The 15,239-nt window shown below is 36.5% G+C and overlaps 2 protein-coding genes across 3 annotated transcripts; one reads left to right on the forward strand and one right to left on the reverse strand.

The window, feature by feature from the left end:
* Positions 1–1,291: 1,291 nt before the first annotated feature.
* gdpd1 (glycerophosphodiester phosphodiesterase domain containing 1) lies at positions 1,292–10,415 on the reverse strand. Of its 2 annotated transcripts, none has more exons than XM_054598329.1 (11): positions 10,276–10,415; positions 9,298–9,447; positions 8,573–8,615; positions 8,090–8,225; positions 7,168–7,213; positions 6,777–6,898; positions 6,450–6,539; positions 6,029–6,162; positions 4,368–4,427; positions 3,996–4,047; positions 1,292–3,429 (listed from the first exon to the last, which is right to left on the reverse strand). In XM_054598329.1, the coding sequence occupies exons 2-11, from the start codon at positions 9,431–9,433 to the stop codon at positions 3,295–3,297; spliced, it is 954 nt and encodes a 317-aa protein (XP_054454304.1). In that variant the 5' UTR covers positions 9,434–9,447; positions 10,276–10,415; the 3' UTR covers positions 1,292–3,294. The 2 variants fall into 2 exon arrangements, with proteins under 2 accessions (XP_054454304.1, XP_054454296.1); XM_054598321.1 differs by having other exon boundaries at positions 10,217–10,415.
* Positions 10,416–11,836: 1,421 nt separating this feature from the next.
* On the forward strand, positions 11,837–14,909 carry LOC129094627 (ion channel TACAN-like). Its single transcript, XM_054602882.1, has 12 exons — positions 11,837–11,905; positions 12,181–12,299; positions 12,448–12,564; positions 12,674–12,733; positions 12,885–12,980; positions 13,097–13,186; positions 13,393–13,458; positions 13,641–13,702; positions 13,798–13,890; positions 14,098–14,162; positions 14,431–14,499; positions 14,796–14,909. The coding sequence occupies exons 1-12, from the start codon at positions 11,837–11,839 to the stop codon at positions 14,907–14,909; spliced, it is 1,020 nt and encodes a 339-aa protein (XP_054458857.1).
* The last annotated feature ends 330 nt before the right edge of the window (positions 14,910–15,239 follow it).

Genomic DNA, 15,239 nt, shown 5'->3' on the forward strand with positions numbered 1-15,239 from the left:
ATTGTACTTAAAAACACCGTGTCACGCATTTCCAGTATGCTTTTAACAGTTGTTTACATTTACATATTGTTGCTTAAATGTACAGTAGCAGTCAAAAGTTTGGACACACTTTCTCATTCAACTACTTTGAAGGATATAAAATATAAAACATATTCTGGTTTGTTGAGCATTTGTTTGTTTACCACATAATTCCATATGTGTTCCTTCATAGTTTGGATGTCTTCAATATTAATCTACAATATAGAAAAAAATAAGAATAAAAATAAAGAAAAACCATTGAATGAGAAGGTGTGTCCAAACTTTTGACTGGTACTGTATGTATGAGAAGAATAAATGCTGATAAATTCTGTAAAAAATATACTTGCATTAAGTTGTTTTTTAATATCTAGGTTAAGACTAGTTTTTTTGTTAAATTGAACGTTGCAGCGCATTTCAAATGGTAACCTGAACATAGTAAAAAAAATAACTTAACATTTTTCTACAATCAACACTTGAAATGATGAAGGCACTTGCAATAGACAAGGTAGTACAAAATGTAAACCATACTTTGGTGTTTCATTTTTTACCTCTTTACTTAAGATTTCATTAAACTTGTTTTTTTTTCTTTTTACAAAAAGTACCAAAACACTGGCAACAAGGAAGATCTTGGGTAGATAATAATGAGAATAAATATGAAACAAAATGTAAATCATACCCCCTAAACTAAAAAGAAATCTGGCTTGAATTGACATCATTATTATCGTACACATAATGTAATAGCGGATATTCAGGAGGAGGGGTATTATCTTGACGGCCGAGTTGAAGATCTTTGCCAACACTGGCTGTTGACTTGATGAATAACTGACAGCTGTATCAGCCAATCAGCAAGCTGACAAGGCATAGCAACACTGAGCTTATTGGTCGAGGGGCTCGAGGGAGGAAGCTAGTGACCAATTATATTACTGGATTATTTTTTTCCCCTAAATTCTCCATGAATGTACAGTACTAGTACATGTGAGTGTAGTTTTATGAATCAAGCAGGGGGAAGAGCAGAAATACCTCATCGGCTTTGTAAAAACTTAGTAGAAAGAAATTCCGCATGGATGGTTTTTATGTAACAAAACATGTCCAGCATCATTAACTTTCCCACTACAGGGAACACTTCTTTAATCCCTACAGTCTAAAGCGCCACCTTCTGTCAGTCTATGGGTACCAAATACTTACCCATATACATTCTCATTGTTTTTCAAAGTAGTCAAAACATCATTATTAAATTGCTAATATTCTATACAAATACACCAATTTTACTTAAGTATTTTATCTTTATTGATATTGATAAAAATGCACTTTTTTAAAATAATCTTTCATCAAATCAAACGGCGTACTCCTTAGGTAAGGCATGTTAATGGGCAGCCAGGACCCACAAACTGGTTCTGTCATTAACAAATATTCATTTAGGCATGCAAAACAAACACAAACACACACTGAGTACAACACAGATAATGGCATCAAAATATTCACTAAATCATTAATGTAAGATCTGTGATATGATTAGTAGATCACAATGATTTTTGGATGTACAGGTGTTCTCAAAACAAAATATCAGACAAACAACTGCGCAGATTTCACTCCATCCATCAGTGACAGCACTAATACAAAATTCCCAACAACAAACTTAAGAAAATAACACAGCAATACTGTTTTGACTGTAAAATACCGAACGATAGACAGCATATTCAACCAATACTACATTCATCACGACCCTTAATGTGGGGTGACAATGCTGGATAACAGAACATCAGTAGTGTCATAAACCTAATCATCTTTTTACTTTTTCATACTGTTACAACCACAGCAAGGGATTGTTAAAGCACTGTTGTCTTTAATATATTTCAATTTCTAGTGAATGCAATGAAGCAATCAATCAACATGTATCAGAGTTTCTACTGTATTTTCATTGCACTTTTTAAAGCTCATACATTAAAAATGATCATTCTTTCTTAAATACAAATGCAATCGGTTTACGATCACATAACACAGTAGAAAATGGACTCATTAGCATAAAAAAACAAAAGTTTCAATTTGTGCAAAAGGTCTCTCTTAGATTCATTAATGGATTAACTCAGTCAGTTTCAGTCATATCATTTGATTCAATGGAAAATCTAGAGACTAACTGACTACACATAAACATACAACATATTGTCTTTAAAACACATCATATAAAAACAGTGATTTCAACTGAATGTGCCTTTGAATTGTCAATATGGAGCAGTGGCACAACCCTCCTCAGTACACTGTCTGCACGCTGTCATTTATGACAAGTAGCAATACTTTATGTGTTCTAGTACATATTTAAAAAATCTCAGAACTTCTTAGATTTAGTGTATTATTGCATGTGCTAAGTGACATTCAGATTGTAAAAAGGAAGAAGAAAATCAGACCTCAAAACATTGTTGAGCTGCTCGCAAATTAACATCACAATGCATCTGCTGGTGTTTTAACTACTTGAACAATAACGCAATAATACTGCAATATGTCCTTTACTTAAAAGCATAAAAATGATTAATATTTTCAAATCAAGACATTAATCTATTGTGAAATTCAAGGCTGCTATTTTAATGGCCATTTTGTTCCATTTTATAAATATACTTAAAGGTGCTAAATTGGAAATTTGTAGCATTAATAAAGCATCAAACAACTATTGAATATGTAAAGATAAAGTGTAGTAATGACGTCCTTAGCAGAAAAGGATCCCGCTCTGCCCCACTGTCTATCTTATTGCTGCTGCTGTTCACTTATACGGCGGTTACTGCTATTAACGCTGTCATCACCATGGATGTATAAAGAGAACTGCAGACAGCAAGGGAGACAGGGAGACATGAAGCAAAAGTGGTTAGCCTGCCGGTTATCAAATTACCCAGACGTCATGAGCGCCATGTGGAGGCAATCCCTAAATAATAGATATGCTTTGAATTTTGAGTTTAGCGTCTTTAAAAAGATTGTGTGGTTGTATATAGAAATCTCACTCTGTTGTTTGTGCAAGTGGGTACCTAGCAAGGGAACGAAGAACGCAACTGAAATGAGATAATGATATAAAGCAGATGTGGTGTGCGCACTTATAGAGTATTTTATGTGATTGGGATGTGAACAACTGGTTCCTCAAGCCAGTGCAGTGTACAGAGCTATGAAAGCACAATGTGAAAGGAGCCCCGCTGGAATGCATGCAGCGGAAGTGGGTGCACTTCGGGGGAGGGGAGGGGAGGGGGCTGGATTGGCAGGTCAGTCAGGTTGAAGGGTGAGGTAGATTTTGGCAGGTCACTGGGGCTTGGAAATACCATTCCTGTCCATGAAGTCCTTAAGCCTGGTGGGAAAATCTGTCATAACTCCCGTGGCTCCCAAGTCGAACGCCCTCTGGAAGTCCTCCTCGTCATTCAGCACCCAAACGTACACCTAAAGCCAGATGCAGGACTCAGTTAAAAACACACACATCACAGCGATGGGAGTCACATGAGGATCAAGAATGCGTCTGTACTCTAAGAGCAGTGTTAGCGGCCACTCTATCCTATTTTTGAACTTGCAGGAATCGTGGACATTTCCCAGTAACTGCTCTTAACTACAAGCACAACACTGCAACAACTTCAACAAACAGCTCTCAGAACGCAGACAGGCTCATTTTGTCCAAGGAAATGTTTGGCAGTCATTCTTGGAAGTAAAGACAATACGGGAAAATAGACTTAATATTGACACTACTCTGTATATGTCCCTAGTTGGTCTTAACTATGCACATATAAACACTGGATATACTGTCATAAGCCTCCTATAATGTAAGCAAAAAGGTCTGGAGCTCTGGAAAGAGTAAAAATGAAAGAAACACTATGATAAGTTGACTTAATAGTGGCCACTGCTCATTATTATTCCTACACAATTTGCATCCTCTACATTGTCAATCATCCATATATATAGTTTTTTTTTCTTTTAAGAGGAGTACAATAGAAGCTACATAACAGCAGCTTTACCTGTATTCCCCTGGCAGTTAAATGATCAAACAGAGCTTTCCTCATCAGCAAACTGCAAGAGAGAAAAAAAGTATTCATCTGCAGGGAGAAACTGCAAGTATAGCAAAGCTAGAGAGAGGTTTACTTGCACAATTGTAAACGTTTCGCATTAATCATGGTCACACAGCAAGGTATGTGCAAGAATTCTTCCCAATGTCTCTGTTCAACAAAGTATCAGCACTTATCCAAAACACAAATATAGTGCTCAAGAGAGAGACGTAGTAACAAATGAAGACATAAATGCAATTAAAGTGAATGAAAAAGCCCAGATATCCAGTATGCAGATTTAAAGGACAGAGGGATTTCAAATATTCAGACTAATTAGTGACTTACGTGTCTGCCAGCCAGGTGAGGATTCGCTGACTCCTTGTTAATCTGTTTGGATCCTTTATTCTGCAAAATCACACAGTGTCAGAGAGTTTCATCAAACCGATGCAGCTGCCACAGTCAGACTTGACGACAAAAAATACTCTCGTAGGTGGTAGAAAATTGTTATAATCAATCAATTCTCTTTTGCGTTGAAGGTTATTGGAGGTGCAAAATGATTATGTATAGCCAAATATACTCCTGTCAAATACAGCCCTCAACAGCTATGACACACATTCTAGGAAATTGTGTAAATCATTGACTAAATTAGACGTAAAAACGGGAGGGCTGGGAGAAGATGTACACAGCAATTGTCAAACAACAACTCTTAATCACATAATAACCACAACAGATTGATGATACATGAACGTGCAGTGAGACTGTGTGTTTGAGGGGGGGGGGGATTTGTATAAAGCAAGTGTTTATTGCAACATAAATACTGTAGTGGCCTTAACAGAAGTGTAATAAAATAAATCACTTAATCCTTAATGAATGTCCCGTAATCTGCTCTATGAGCGAGATCCTTATGATCCAACAACTCTTATTGGCAAAGGCAGTGAATGTTTTTATTTAGATTTGAATGACTTCATTAGTGAGCGAGATCAGCTTTCAAACAGCATCGTGGCCCAGATAGCAGAGACAGAAAGGACACAACCAGTGAACAAAGTATAGTGGATAAACCTGAATAACAAACTATACTTTGCAAACAATTCTAAGTGCAAGGACCAGAGCTTTCAGCCAAATCTCTCAGCCTTCATCAGCGGATAGAGTTGGCCCATACAGTATGAAACCTCTCGGTCGTGTGGTTACTCCCCCCCGTCTCTGTTCAGGGTTTTACCCTTGTGTCTGATGTGAAATGTGTCTATTTGCAGATGAAGGCCTGAAAGGTCAGTAAATTTCCAAGTAAATTGTGCCAATTTTTTAATCAATCAGCAGTTTCCAGTGTCCAAAATGAATCCTTAAGTTCGATGCCAGTAATTGTTTACTTCGAGGAGAAGGAGTCACCGTTCGAGTACATTTTCCAACTAAAGTTGGAGATCGAATTGTAGCATTTCAAGAACTATTTTCCCCAGCTAATTAATGAGCTGGAAAATGTCTCCGATATCAAGTTAACCTTTTCAGGGAAGATTTCAAACAAGTGATTTGTAGTAGTATGTATGTACAAGTTATTTTATATCTGAAATACAGTTGCTCAAAGCACTTTGGCCAGCGCTGTCAGTCAAAAAGTAGGTTTGTTCATGTTCATTTTTTAGAGTTTGTGGCAGAAGTATAGTTTGATTTTGTTAAACTCTGACATATGGAGACCATTTTGCAATTGGCATCCCTTTTTGGGACTTGAGCTACATTAGAAAAGGAAACGATGCTAACCCCTGTGAAACAGACCTGAACCTACCGACCTACTGCTATCAAATGCTGTGTACTTGTTTCCTGATCACCTCTGGTGTAGAGTTACTGTTGTATCTTACTTACAAACTAGGAATGTAGAGGAACCGTATCTATGTTGTATTGCTCAAACAACCAGTATGGTGACAGTACAGTGTTACTGAAGGTTGATGCATGCTGTTAACAAGTGCATCTCTTTTTTAATGTCCTGTCCAAAATGTATCTGTATGTGTGTGTATACCTACTTGGTGATAATAGAGGGCATGGGGATCTCCAGAAACTGCTCCTTGAGGGGAACAAAAGGCAGAAGGCCGGTGTAGAAGAGGCCTAACAGCTGCAATACTCTGGGAAGACTGAACAACACTGGAATACGCGGGTTCTGCAAAAAAAACAAAAAAAAACAAGCATGACTTGTGGTCAACTCCCTGAAATTCAGCCACTACTAGTCATGTACAGTCTAAAATCTTTACGAAACAGTGATACAGTCGATAACCAATTCAGTAGTTGTATTGTAAAGTGCACAGTCATGCTTTATGTGACACCTTATCCATGCCAATATAAAGCCCACTAGATGAAGAAATAATATAAGTGTTTTTTAAGGATGATTGACTCCCTGAAATGACTGGACTGAAGGAAAAGTAAACTTTGCATTTAATGTAAATGTACCTCTTTGTAACACTTCTTTACAATCTTGTTGTTGGCGTTGCCCCAGACCGTCAGATGCTCTCTGTCGTACTTGACAACCAGCTCAGAGACCTGCAAAGTTAGTTTTAGAGTCAGCCTGTTTTTACAACTTTTGATACACAATGACATAACAACTATTGCTTCTACTTTAAGGACCAAAAAATACAGCAAAGAATCTGTGAATAGCAACTGCTGTTTAATAAACAAGGCATGGAAAATTGGCAAATTAAGAGAAAGATAGATAAAAACAGGACAGCTGTTTTATACAAGAGTTGAATACTAAAAGAAAAAGATGGGACACACACACACCTTCTTGATGAGCATGTCATTGTTGACCTTGATGTCGATGTTGACGGGGGTATTGGGAAATGCATCAAAAACGTCCTTGAGGAGAGGCATGCGTTTGTCATCTCCCCCTTCACAGAAACACTCTGCACAGACAAGGACAGGTAAACAGTTTGTGTTCATCATTCAACCGTGTTCAACAGTTTCTAAAATAAAAAAACAGCATCCATCAAAAGTCAACTAAAATGTAATATTAAATTCTGTTGCAGATGAATTGATCCATGTTACTAGTGAATTGCCAAACCTTAAATAAACATTATATTTTTTGACAACGAAAGCTGCAGATATACATCAGTATGTAGGTTGTATGCTAGCTTTGTAGTAATTACACCAGTCATTGAAATGTGATGCTCACCTCGCTGAAAAGTTACACCAAGCTTGCAGAGGTACGGAGGGAGCTCCTGCAAAGAGCACACAGTAATCAGTGGTTAACGGATAGAAATACAGCCTATAGAGAGAGTCTGTAAGGTCAGGTCATATCCAGAGGTGGACGTGATGAGTGTGACTGAGGATGTTCACATTCATCACGGTTGATATAAAAAGAGAGAGGAAGGCAAGGACACGTCAAGATTAACGTAAAGTTCTCTCTGCTTCTTTGTTCTACAAGGCCAAAGAGCAATGAAGCTGTGAACCCAATCTTTAGGTACACAAATATAATTTTGGTGTTAATTTATGTAATGACGAATATCTCTGTTACATAAAACATTAACATTAATAATGTATCAAAGATGTGTTACAGAACATAGCAAATTTCCCCGCTGCGGGACTAATAAAGGATTATCTTATCTTATCTTATCTTATAGCAGAAATCGTGAGTGATCAGCAATAAATCCACTGACTCACCAAGCATTCCTGCTGAATCTGATTGTAGGTAAAAGTTCATCATGTGACATATCAGTTGAGTTGGCGTGGACCTTGCCTAATTGAGGCACATGATCCATCAATCCTATTACCTCATTCACAGAAATCTTTACACTAAGACAACATGTAACTGTTTAAAACCAAATATTTGTGGACCTCTTGGCCTCTGTTGTCTCTTACATGTCAAAATTGGCTCATAAAAAAAAGCTCAACAGCAAGAATGCTACTAACTTCCATGTTTTAATAATGTCAAAAACAGAATTATCATTAACATTTTCCTTGTTTAGGTTGCCTACAAAATCAAAAGAGACATCCCAATAATGAATAGAGCTGGAAGACAGATTACAAAATAGTGAAGTGTAGTTATTTCTTCTTCAGATATAGAAATTACGTGATATTGCAGAGCAGTAACTCACAGCGTAGCACATGCTGGAGATGTGGGCGTTGATGCCGGAGGCCCTCTGCAGGCTGGCATCATGTGACACCACTACCTCTTCATCCTTTGTCAGGTGGCAGTCCAACTCCAGCATGTCTGTGCCAACATCCACAGCGCTGCATGGACCAACACACAGTACACGTTGTATTTATCACTACATCGACTTTTGTCAATTACAAATTAAATTGCAGTTCACCTCCCAATCCATTTACAAATCAATTTAGAAACAACCGCAGCAGTCTATCATCAGAGGCTTTGACATGAACAATTACTTAAGGCATCGCTGCCTTTGTGCTTGAGTGTGGATTCAAACAGGCAAAGACAGACAGACAAAACAGACAGTGGTCACAAACAAAGCTCAGATGACACAAACTGCCCACAATCACATGCACAAGCACCAGTTATGTTTCACACACAAAAACAAAGAAATAACTTTGTCATTGTGAATAAGGTTTCTTCTCACTGTTTGAAAGCTGCCATGGTGTTTTCCAGGTTTTCACCTGCTCCTGCAATGAAAAAAGTAAAACACTAAGCTTGTTACAGTGCTTTCTGTATATTAGCATTCCTGAGCTGGAACATTGCCCTTGGCTTACTGCAGCTTACCAGACAATAAACAAATAAAACTGTCTGATTGAAGCACAGTAATAAATACATTGCAATATAACCAAAACCATGCAAATAAATCTATTAACAAAATGGTAACATCCTTACCAGAGGTGGATTAAGTAGCCAAACACTGAACAGTAGGCTTATTCTTACTTTGTAAGTGTAATAAAAGTTGTCAAAATAACTTTGAGTTAGAAAAAGAAAATATTTAATAAGCAAAAAATAAAAATACACATCACTTATACTCAAAAGCTCAAAAACCATGTCCAAATATAATGATGATGATGCTATTGGATTGTCATTTGATCTTTATTTCAACGCTCATTGAGACTCATCATTAACAGATAGGATAGATTTTTTTCCACAACACTATTCAGACAAAAGATATTATTAAATATAAAATTGTAGCCGCTGACAGTTGAATGGGCCAAGACATGAACATGAGGCTCAAAATAGAAATAACACATAATCTTCATATCAAAAAATCCCTTCCTGAATAATACCAACTGTTGAACAATAAGTTTTGTGAGGAACTGGCGATAAATTGTCATGCACCAATTTTATTTGATGGAAAAGACTTACCTCCACGATGGGCAATGTGCCTGCTGCGAAAAGTCTCTCGCTTCTTCCGGTGCAGAAGATTTGGGCATTTCATCAGCAGGGCAGAGGTGAGCACGTAGCCCGTTACCGTAGACAGGACATACACAGCAGCACACATCTCCTATCAGTCGTCTGGAAACACAACCCACTCAAAGTTAATATCTACAGTGAAGCAGGATTTTAATAGACTCACTTTTTCCCAATGAATTAATAACAACAAAAAATACCAAAAATGATAAATGATCAAAGTTAAGTCTTAAGGCCAAAACCCTAAAGTACAACATTTATATTGATATAAATAGAGATAATCCAGGCTTTGCAAGTGAGGAACTGAACACAGAATAATTCATACTTTACAAATTATGGAAAATAATTAACCAATTATTAAAATTACAATTAACGAATTGTGTCAACTAACCATATACGCTCTATGTGAGATACAGGACTAATGTGTACCTCTCAAGTATTAGATGTCTGGTACAAACTGAGGCTGTGTGATTTGCATGCTGTGGACTCCCATCCACACTCTTTAATAATAATAATAATAATTAACCAATTAGTCCTGACACAATCATACTCAGTCAGAAAAAGGCTTAGCACTAAAGAGCAATTAATCCTGCCATCAAATGGGACATAAAGCCACAGAAAGCTCATTTAAACTGCACAAAATATTCATATAAATATATATAAAGGTTTTACATTTCAGCTTTTTCTTGTCACTGTGTCTTCTGTGTCTCTTTGTTATTGTGAGTGTGACAGTTTGAGCAATGATGCATTTACTACATAACATTAAGGAAACTATTTCTCAGTACACAGTTAACTAGTTTACTGACAATAGCATATTAGCTAAATATGGCTAACGTTAGCTGAGCTGGAATCGACATAACAAGATTAATCTCACCTTTCTTTATCAAATAATTCTTCTTCTTCAGTTTTCTTTCTTTCTTTGCGTTGACTCACCTAATTAAAACCAGTGTGAGTAAGTTGGTGTCCAGGAATCTGTATGTGAAGCTACTCTGTGTGAGGTTACAGACCAACCTCACCTCTCCTCTACACACAGCTGTCTCTGTCAAAACACTCACCGGCTGCTGTCAGCTGATTGCGCATGCGCAGGAACGATTGCACTTCCGCCTAAATATTTCAGAATAAAGGCGGCATTTCGACAAATGTTTTCTTTTGAAAAAAATACTTCTGTTTGTTTTTCTTAAACTAGTATGTGTGATGATTCAGCAAAAGTCAGCAGAAATCATATAGCAGCAGAAGTATTTTGACAGAAAAAAATGAAAATTGACACATTACATTTTCCAGTGAAACACCTTTAAGTTCAGGGTAAAGAAAAATCACTCATATGCTACTTAGATACTTAGTTTTATAATACACACCTGTACTTTCTGCATATAGTCTACCTGTACCTGCTGTGTAGAGCTGTGTAGATTGCTGGATTCATTTGACTTAGTGTAAAGTACCAGGCTCGCACTAACCATGCACAGCAGGGCACTATCATTATGTATGTAAACGGTATTCAATTTTTTGGTTAAGTTTAGTTTCTAGCTAAGATTTTAGATATTCATCTTTTTAAAATGTAATTTTTTACCTCATTGAGTGTCATGTCATTTGTGATTTATTTGTCTCTATCTATCCACCTATCAATCTTACAAAACATCACACAAAACATAAATGCGGTGAATCCTTATTAAATGACACAACATACAATATTATTGATGTTGACTTGGACCTGTAGCTTTCTTTAAAACCATTTTGATTTGAGGCCAGAGTGCACGCCATGTGTGTATAATTTTTTTTATTTTTTTATTTTTACTAGTTTAATTAAAGGGGAACTGTACAATTTCAAGAAAGTACTACTCGGATGGACTACAGTCAGGCTATTATATGTGCAGGTTTTACAATAATAATAAAACGCATAGCATTTTCATAGAAAACTATTAAAATATATTGATTAAAAAATGTTTATTGTTTCCCCTAATTTGAAATTTGTTCTATCAATTAACAACAGCAAAAACATTTCCCCTCCACCCCAGTACTCTCTGGTAAAATTATTTTATCACTGATTTATTCCTTTCATCCACCAGATGCTGCTAATGTGCAGCTGTGTAAGTGAAAAACAAAATATGTGCTCAAAGATAAAACATGCACAAAAGCACAGTCTAATTAACAGGACGCCTGGTGAACCATTGGACTGGCAAAAATACAGACCTTTATCACTTGAATTGTGTATAAAGTTGAACTATAGTTAACAATAACATATCACCTTTTGGCTCTGTGAGTGATAACTGAACAATGTCCAAGACAAAATCTTGCACATTTGTACCAGTCAAAGTTCACTTTATGCAATAAACTGTCCATGGGGATTTGAAACACACCCTGAAGAGATACACTTCGACACTGCATTATGTGCAAGACATTTCTTGGTTGCTAAACAATTTTAAAGCTTAACTGGGTATCATTTTCGATGGGTCTGGGTTTGCTGTCAGTGTAGTGTGAAAGATACAGTGTTCACAAAATGCCTCAAGATTTAAGAGTCGTCCTGGAGGAGTGGAAACGTCTGGAAGAAGAGCATCAACAACTTCTGGTAAGGATCAGACCAAAATCAGCAGAAATCGCCAGATTAAGCACATAGAGCAGTTGTATAAATCATAATCAACATTAAGTGTTTGATTGCTACTGAATCATTGCATATGATGAAATGTTCTTAAAACCCTTCTTGTAAAACTGCGATACATTTTAAATACTTGTGCTCCAGATTGTACTTTACCCTATAACAAACAAGTTTTAAAATGTTTAAATCCTACTTGAAATATACATTTTCTTTAGTTCTTGATGTAACCCCAAGTTCTTCTCATCCAGGAGACACACAGACTGTACTTACAGAAATTGGAGGAAATTTCCAAACTACAGAAAAACTGCTCTTCCTCCATTTCCAGTCAGCGTGGAAGACTGAAGGACGTGTCCCGCCTGGTGAAAAAGTAAGTTTACACACACACAAGTGCATGCAGATTCATGAGAGAAAAGCTAATTGATATGTACAAAGTGGACCTCTCTCAGTTCAACAACCACACACAAACAAAAATATGTCATGTTGTGCAAATGTTATTCACTTACAATATCCATCAGATGCAGCAAAGGACCATCAGAGGAAGATGCCAAGACTTTGGATGAAATAAATGAGAAGATAAAGACGCGACCAAATGCTCTCTCTGAAATGGAAGCTTTTCTTCCCAATAAAAACGGGTGATGACTTCTATTTTAAAAATACAAGTTGATGTCATAAAACCAGATCGAACATTAATTACATTTTATAAAGTAAAGAGAAAAATAATACGATTGCTTCATATTTCAGGTTGTACCTCAGTCTGGTTCTTGGAAATGTGAATGTCACTCTTCTCAGTAAGCAGTCAAAGTAAGCAGTGACTATCAACTCCAACACACAACCTGTAATACACACTTTAAATTAATATTTAAAAAAATCTTTATTTCCCTAAATCAAACATATTCCTAGCTGATTCTTTAAAGCCTTGTTTATTGAGAACTGCATTTATTATGTTTGTCAGATTTGGCTACAAAGATGAATATGAGAAGTTCAAGTTGTACCTCACAGTCATCCTGCTGCTGTTCTCCTTCATATGCTATTTCTTTGCGAGCTACAGGTAAGAATCATCACATCAAAGCTGTTAAGCCTCGTCAGCTACATTGAGTCCATATAAAGGATGCTGCGTTTGCTGTATGTCTTAATCCAGTTCTTGTCTTATTTGCCTGCTTTTAGATTCCTTGATGCAATCCTCAATTTCGTGCTGGTGTGGTACTACTGTACGTTAACACTCAGGGAAAGTATCCTCATCGTCAACGGCTCCAGGTGAACCCTTTCAACCATCCTACTAAAATAATGACAAATTTCTCATAAATAAACATATTGGTAGCTCTCTGAACTTTTTTTTTTTTTTACATTATTAAAGGCAATTAGTCATTATTGCTCAAGCAATTGTCATTTAAGCAAGTAAGTTTAACACAGTGTGAAACAAAAAATCTTAATATCTAATAAAAATGTATCCTGCATTATAGAATCAAAGGCTGGTGGGTTTTCCATCACTACATCTCAGCTTTTTTGTCTGGTGTAATATTGACATGGTGAGTAGAGAACGATAAAAACAGATTAAGAAACAATGAAAATCTATATCAACACATTCAGATAATGTCATTTATACAATTCTTTCTGTGATCTTTATCCACACATTTTCTTTGTTGCTGTTAGAGAAAAACACCATTTTTTTCTGTATAATAACACATGTCCTCCCTTTCACACCTATAAGGCCAGATGGGAACCTGTACAAGATATTCAGAAACCAGTTCCTTGCCTATTCCTTGTATCAAAGTAAGTTCAAAATCCTTCAAAAATAATTCACGGTTCAAACCTTTTCAAAATCAAATCAAAGCCTCATGCGTGTTTCTTTCATCTGGCACCCACAGGTTTTGTTCAGTGTCTGCAGTGCTATTATCAGAGCGGATGTTTGTACAGGCTACGAGCCCTGGGAGAAAGACACAACATGGATCTGACCGTGGGTGAGATACGACTGACACAACAAGGACACAGAATACAGACTCACTAAGCCTGCCAATCATAATAAAAAATTTAAGAGAAGATATTTATGTTATGAAAGACAATGATGTTCTATCAGGCTTGTCTGAGGCTTTTCATTGTCACTGTTGTATTAAACAGATGTGGATGTTAAAACAAAAATATTGAACTCTATTCTGTTCTGTTTTTAGAGGGATTTCAGTCGTGGATGTGGAAAGGGCTGACCTTTCTGTTGCCCTTCCTGTTTTTTGGTCATGTGAGTACATTCGGATTCACAATTGAACTTGAGAAATGTCCTCTTAGTACTGCTTACAAATCATGCTTTGTCATGGTTTAGACTGGATTACCGAAAAACAGTTAAAAAATGCTGATGTCATTCTAGACTTGATATTATTCTGCACTTTTATACATGATTTGAATAACAACTTAAATGTTAGGCGTCCCTGTGTTTGCACAGCTGCAAACTATATGCATCACTTTTTACAAACATTTGAATCCTGAATTCCTCCTGTTTTGTCTTGTAGTTCTGGCAGCTCTTCAATAGCATCTCTCTCTTCAGAATGTCTCAGCTCCCAGACTGTAAAGAATGGCAGGTCAGTGCTCTCAAAAAGTTTTATAATTTCACCCTTTACCTGCTTGTGTATTATTCAAGATTTGCTGTATCTATTTATGTATAATCTACCCTGCATTAACACTTCTTATTTTGTTATCTGCATGGCTAGAACCGTGTTCACTATTATATCAAAGAAACTGACAGCCTTGTGTTAAAATAGAATGACTTCTGAATGAAACTGAATGCCCATCTGATCCCCTTCATGTATTCATAAAATGATGATTAATGAAAGCTATTGTGCTTACTCATTGTTCTCTATGTTCCTCGTGATGCCAGGTCTTGATGTGTGGTCTCTGCTTCCTTATTCTGTTCATGGGAAACTTCTTCACCACTGTTGCCGTGGTCCGTCACAAGGTCAAGAGCAGGAATCAGAAACCAAAGAAGCTGTAATATCCTACTATGATAACAAACATCAATAGCAACATGTCTACAAAATATTATCTCACATGCTCCTCTCCAAAATAAGAGCTCACATTATCATTTCTGCTGTCATTAATATGATTTGCTATGCTGTTATGTAACCAACTCATTATAAGTCGTGGATATCATAACAAAACATGTACAGTAAAATGTAAAAACAATATTTTATTTCCCATTAATCACCATTAAAGGTTGAATTATGCTCCACAATACCTTCATGTTCTTATCTTTGCATACTTAGTAAAATTACTCACATGGGAAAAGATAAACAAGGAATATAAGTACCATCCAATAAAGTAT

Source organism: Anoplopoma fimbria, chromosome 1, assembly GCF_027596085.1.
Source record: "Anoplopoma fimbria isolate UVic2021 breed Golden Eagle Sablefish chromosome 1, Afim_UVic_2022, whole genome shotgun sequence".
Taxonomy (NCBI): Eukaryota; Metazoa; Chordata; class Actinopteri; order Perciformes; family Anoplopomatidae; genus Anoplopoma; species Anoplopoma fimbria.